At 41.6% G+C, this 6449-nt stretch overlaps 1 protein-coding gene across 1 annotated transcript; it reads right to left on the bottom strand.

The window, feature by feature from the left end:
- Positions 1 to 1146: 1146 nt before the first annotated feature.
- LOC139299888 (piggyBac transposable element-derived protein 3-like) lies at positions 1147 to 2828 on the bottom strand. The gene is made up of 2 exons (XM_070922834.1): positions 1300 to 2828; positions 1147 to 1159 (listed from the first exon to the last, which is right to left on the bottom strand). The coding sequence occupies exons 1-2, from the start codon at positions 2826 to 2828 to the stop codon at positions 1147 to 1149; spliced, it is 1542 nt and encodes a 513-aa protein (XP_070778935.1).
- Between the last annotated feature and the right edge of the window lie 3621 nt (positions 2829 to 6449).

Genomic DNA, 6449 nt, shown 5'->3' with positions numbered 1-6449 from the left:
CAAGGATCCGAAGCAGGCTAAGGAGTTTGTTGTAAAGAGGGTGATGCACGAGGCTTCATAATGTGCGTGCTTCGGTAAGTGGCCACTGACTGAAGTACCAGTCTAATTAAGCTGGGAGACGAAGACCAGACACATCAAGGACAGTTTTCTTCCCCTTTGAAAAACTCTGGTGTTCTTTTTTCCCACCTGAAGTGATCTTGGTGTCCCTGTTGTCAACAATTGAATATGTACACACTAGTGGAGGAGAGCTAAGGCTTCTATTCTGCTGTAGTTTCACGTTCAGGACTGCTTAATTCCACTACTTGAAAGACTCTGATTTCCTTGCTGTCTACGCACGCTCAAAGAGGAGTGAAACTATGGAGGCAAGTTTGAGTCTCTTATTATGGGGATCCAATTATGTGGGACATCTTTTGTTTTTATTTTACTTCATGGTACTTATTTTTACGACTGTTTAACCTCCTATTTGGAATATTTCGACTTCTGTTTAGGTCTGTTAACATACTATACTATCAGCATACTCAGCTCTAATAGATACACTGTATAAGAATTAACCCTTTAAGGTCCGCACCAAGAAAAAAGCAAAGGCATTTGCATTTTTTATTCACTGAGGATAATATTAACAACAATCAATTGTTTTTTTTTAAATCAGACCCCACAGTTTTTGAGATATAGGCCTCTACCAAACGGTTGAGAAATGCGTTTATAATAAACGTATCATATACTTTAATGTATACAACAAACATTGAGAAAAAGTACATTGTTTTTCAAGAAATGAACAGAATTTGCTTTTGTCATTAGTGTCAACAGCACAAATATTTTTTGCTGGTCGTGCAACAGCACAAATGTTTTTTGCTGGTCGTGCAACAGCACAAATGTTTTTTGGTGGTCATGCAACAGCACATGGTTTTCGACCTGTGGAGAAACTGCACTAATGATTTTGGTCAGGGGTGCAACAGCACTTATTTTGTCTTTTGTTGTTGACCATTGTACGCATTCTATTTCTGGTGGTATGCTGCGAAGCATTCCTGCTTTGCATTCAAACACAGGAATACATGACATTTCTGGCATTTCCATCTCGACACTCCCTTTGTACAGAGGTTGCATCGCCCCCGCTTGTCAGAGTGATGTGGCCAATGTCCAAAGTTGTCATATCGCACATCTGGTTGTGGTTGGGAGGGTCTTGGGGTATTGGATTTTTTCTGAGATGACATCTGTGGTGGAGAGGATGATAATGGTCGGCCAACTTTGGATGCTGGTTTGTTGACTTGTGCCAAAGTGTGTGCAACTGCCAGACGGAACCTTTTGAGAGGCAGTGGGGTTTCGTTCAGGAGGCTGCAGTCCCTCTTGTAGACGAGCCAGGCATTTGAGATGCACAGGTCAAGAATGTATCCAAACAGGGGAAGGTACCATCGCCTGGATTTGGCTGGGGTCTTATACATGTGTACCAGCATGTCAGAGAGATCAGTGCCTCCCATATGCTGATTGTAGGCAGGGATGAGTGATGGGCACGGGACGGCGATCTTTGTGTTGGCATCTTTGCTCCACCGTTTGACAGAGGAAAGAGGTGTGATCCCAGCGGCACTGCTAAGAAGGCTCACACATTTGTTGTCAAACCATTTCACTGCGAGCAGCCCTTCAGCAGACCTGTAGTCAAAAGCTCCACGTCCTTCCTTCATCAGCTCTTTGTCCGTCTTTAAGGTTGCTCCACCCATGCGGTTTGATCGGACAGTGCCAATGCACCTGATGCCCAGGTTCTCGTGCAGGTTTTGGACCAAGTCGAAACTGATAAAGTAGTTGTCACAGAAAACAACTGAAAGTCGTGGCAGTGTTATAGTTTTGCAGAGCGTTGTCACCAGTTTGGCCCCTAGAAGCAGTGCCTCCTCCTGCTCAGTTAGGGCAACATTGAAGAACGTGGACGCCCCCTGATAGAGCAGAAAGTCATGAATGATGCCAGATGAACTGGCCCGGCCCCACTTGTCTGGCTTGTTGGCAATATACTGGCGAAGAGAACCAGCCCTTGTGCCTTTATACGCCACCATGACCTCATCCACACTGTGCTGGTAAGTGGATGGGATCAGAAGACACTGCTGACGAAGCATGTCAAAAAGGGGGCGGATTTTGTAGAACCGGTCTGGAGTGCCATCGCACTGCTGAGTATCATTAAAGTGAATGAATCGGCGTAACAGCTTGAGTCTCCTCCTTGGCATAATATCAGCTATCACGCTGAACCGCAACTCATGGTGCCAGTAGTCATCGATGGCTGGGAAGCTGACAACACCCATGAAGAGTAGCATTGCCAGGAATTTTTCAATCTCTTCAGGACTGGTACTGATTGGATCTCCCAGTTCCTGGGCAGAGTAGAGATTGGTTTGCTCAGTGATATATTTAATCATCTCAACGGTGAAGAGCGTTTGAAAATACTGAAAGGGTGTCTTTACAGCATCAGGGGGGTTAAAACTTGAGTCTAGAACCTGGAATGTCTCAATGTCTTCACGTAGCCACAATCTTCTTCTGCCGTTCTTTGCACCTGGAAGTGATGGGTCAGGTGTGTCCTGTAGCTCATCCAAAGAAACTGTTTTAAGGGAGTTTTTCCCCTTTCTCCTCTTCTTTTTGGATGGTGGTTGTGAGGATGAACTTGTTGAGGCAACCTCCTCCTCATCCATAGACTCAAAAGATGTTTCCCCACTCTCTTCTGCTGGTGAGGGCAGATAATCTGGATCCTCTACAGGGTCATCATCACTCAGATCTGCATCTGAGTCCTGAGGATTTTCTGGCACAAGGGCCAGAAAGGTGCGTGGTCCTGCACCGTAAAATCTTTTGGCCTCCATCTATCATGTGTAAAACAGAAAGAAAACAATTTGTATTACAAACCATGTACTATTACAGTGCTAGTCATATGATAATACACAAACATAGTCAATTTGTTACTATGACATAATAGTAACACCAGAACTGATATTAATTCTACCAATTTATTCTTGATATTTACCATATACAGTACATAATACACATGAAATGTCTCACAAATGGTGAAACATGATATTGATAAAATATTTTTCATCAAGGTTCAATTAAATAACATTAAATTAATCATTTTAACAACAATGAATGGTCAGAACATTTTTATTTCATTGTAAATAGCAAATTTTACCAACATGAGCTAGCTTCTCTACCTTTACCATAAAATGACAATTCAACCGTTTGGTAGAGCATGTTTTTAAAAAATTATTTGACCCTTATAAGACTTATTTTGTTGCATAAAGTTACATAACTCTGTTAAAGAACACTTCTGAGATGATAATATGTCAAAAAAAAACAGTCTTACCTTTGAAAATTCCGCCGAAATCTGTCATCAAAGGAGGAGTGAATTTTCTCTGTGTCACTTCCGATTTGAAGGGACACTGAAAAGGCATACTGCTCAAAGACACAGTGCCATCTAGGGGATTTTTTGAGCATTTTGCAACTACACCAAACGGCAGAGATGGCTCATTCAGGTTGAGTTAAGATCAATGCATTTTTCAATGAGGTATAGTGACTTAAAGTGTGGTCTACCAAATAGTCAAGCAGGACCTTAAAGAGTTAAGAGTTCTACATTTGCTCCCGTGGGGAGCTCACATGGTAAGCAGTTTAGGAGAAGAGGGTGACTGGAAGAGCAGACAGTCTCCATGCGAGAGACAAGCCATGCTGTGTTCATGTTTTTGTTTATAATGTTTAAGATTGTTAGGGTTACATGTTGCCTGATGTTCTTTGAATGTGTGTTTTTTGAACGTGTGTGCACGTACCACCCCCCCCCCCTTTTTTTTTTTTTTCTTCTTCCCTTTTCCTTTGGCTATCACTCTATCAGGGAACCTCCATTGCAGTTTTTTCAGAACCACCAACAACAGGTCACAGAGATGAGGCAGTGGCACTATGTGAAAGGTCAACTTGATGGCGTGTGATAAAGGTACAGGCAGGGCCGACACCATGCTGGTGAGTTGAAATGTAAGGGGATTGAATCAACCGGTTAAGCGAAGCAGGGTATTTTCTCGATTAAACAAATTAAAAGCTGAAGTAGTGTATTTGCAGGAAACTAACCTGTTGAATAAGGACCAAGCAAAACTCCGCAGAGGAGGATTCACACAAGTTTTCCACTCTGATTTCGGTCACAAAAGTAGGGGGGTGGCTATTCTCCTGCATCAAAATGTACTGTTTGAAGAGTCTAACATCATAAAGGACAAAAATGGTCGCTATGTTATCATTCAAGGGAAACTGTTCAATAGGCCGCTGGTGCTGGCAAATATTTATGCCCCCAATTGGGATAATGTTGACTTCTTTAGAAATCTCTTTTCACTTTTACCAGGTCTGGATTCATATGATTTAATATTGGGGGGAGATTTCAACTGTGTTTTGGATCCGAAGCAGGACCGCTCCAGTACAAAGGTCACTTCACTTAGCAAATCGGCAAGATGCATTAATACTTTTCTTCAAGCCTATGGAGTCATTGACCCATGGAGATTCAAGCATCCAACTTCCAAACAGTTCTCTTTCTTCTCCCCAGTACATCAAACCTACTCTAGAATTGATTATTTTTTAATAGACCAAAAATTACTACCTATGATTACTCAAGTAGAATATGACAGTATAGTCATTTCGGACCATTGCCCGGTACTTTTGAAGCTTCGGTTTCCAGAAAACATACTTCCTAAACGTACATGGCGCCTTAACTCAAGATTGCTTGCTGATAAAAAATTTGTCGATTTCAAAAATACACAAATAGACTTATTCCTAGAGACTAGTAAGTCTCCTGAGATAAGCTATTGCACGCTGTGGGAAACCATGAAAGCGTATGTAAGGGGACAAGTGACATCCTACACTGCTGGTGAAAATAAAAAGAAATCCAAAAGTGTGGATTAAAGTGGTGGATCAACTACACTCAGAGAGTGTAGAGAACCTCTACAGAGAGAGAATTTTGCTTCAGACGGAATTCGATTCTCTGACAAATGATAATGCTATAGATCTTTATTTAAAAGCTCATCATAATCTCTATGAATACGGGGAACGCGCCAGTAAACTCTTGAGCCATCAACTTAAACAGTCGGCAACGGCTGGTCTTATATCTGCGATAAAGGATGGGGCAGGTAACATAGTTACAGATCAAAGGGACATTAATGCTCAATTTAAGTCTTTTTACGAAAATTTGTATACCTCAGAAGCAGGTGAAGGGGAGTTGGTAAACAATTTCTTCAGTAAACTGGAAATGCCTTCCTTAGACGAATCAGATAAATCAGAATTGGAAAGGTGTATAACCCAAATGGAGATCAATAGCGCAATTAAAAAAATGAAACCCGGAAAGGCACCCGGCCCTGACGGGTTTCCAATAGAATTCTTTAAAACATTTGGTCCTAAATTAATACCATTACTATCGAAGGTATTCAAAGAGGTCCTGGTTAAAAAAAGTCTTCCCCCAACTATGACACAGGCTTCTATCTCTTTATTGTTAAAGAAGAATAAAGATCCGCTAATCTGTGAGTCCTACCGCCCGGTCAGCCTATTATGTTGCGACTATAAAATTCTAACCAAGGTACTGGCTGGTAGGCTTGAGAAAATTATACCTAAGCTGATTCATCCGGATCAGACGGGTTTTATTGTAGGCAGACAACTATCAAGCAATCTTTGCCGAGTATTCAACATTATATATCAACCTAACAATGCTGAGCCAGAGCTAATACTGTCCTTGGATGCACAAAAAGCGTTTGACAGGATTGAATATAACTATCTGTTTGCCACGCTAGAGAGGTTTGGCTTTGGTCCTACTTTTTGCTCATGGATTAAAATCCTTTATACTGCGCCTCAAGCCTCCGTAAGAACGAACAAGATAATATCGGACTATTTCCCTCTCTCCCGGGGGACAAGACAAGGGTGTCCCTTGAGCCCCCAGATATTTGATATTGCCATCGAGCCCTTGGCAATAATGTTAAGGAAGACCACTAATCTAGTTGGAGTGCGAAGGGCAGGACATTTGCATAAAGTATCACTTAATGCAGACGACCTCATTCTCTTTCTCTCAGACCCATGTACTACTATATCAATTGCTCTTGAGATCATCACCAAGTTTGGGCAAATTTCAGGATATAAGTTAAATTTAACTAAAAGTGTTTTATTCCCCATAAATGACAAGGCACGCCAGATGTCATTCCAGGACTTTCCTTTCTCTGTTAGTAAGGATAGTTTTACCTACCTGGGTGTTTGTGTCACTTACAAGTATAAGGATCTGTTTGACAGCAATTTCAAAACGGTGTTTAACAAGGCCAAACAGGAAATGGAGCGTTGCTCAACCCTCCCACTGTCACTTGCCGGAAGGATCAACTCAGTAAAAATGACTATCATGCCCAGGTTTTTATTTCTGTTCCAAGCAATACCAGTCTTTATCCCTAAATCCTTTTTTAAGGACTTAAATAAACTCATATCTA

This window comes from Enoplosus armatus, chromosome 17 (assembly GCF_043641665.1).
Source record: "Enoplosus armatus isolate fEnoArm2 chromosome 17, fEnoArm2.hap1, whole genome shotgun sequence".
Taxonomy (NCBI): Eukaryota; Metazoa; Chordata; class Actinopteri; order Centrarchiformes; family Enoplosidae; genus Enoplosus; species Enoplosus armatus.
Note: the sequence above shows the minus strand (reverse complement) of the source record. Positions and strands in the feature narration are given on the sequence as shown.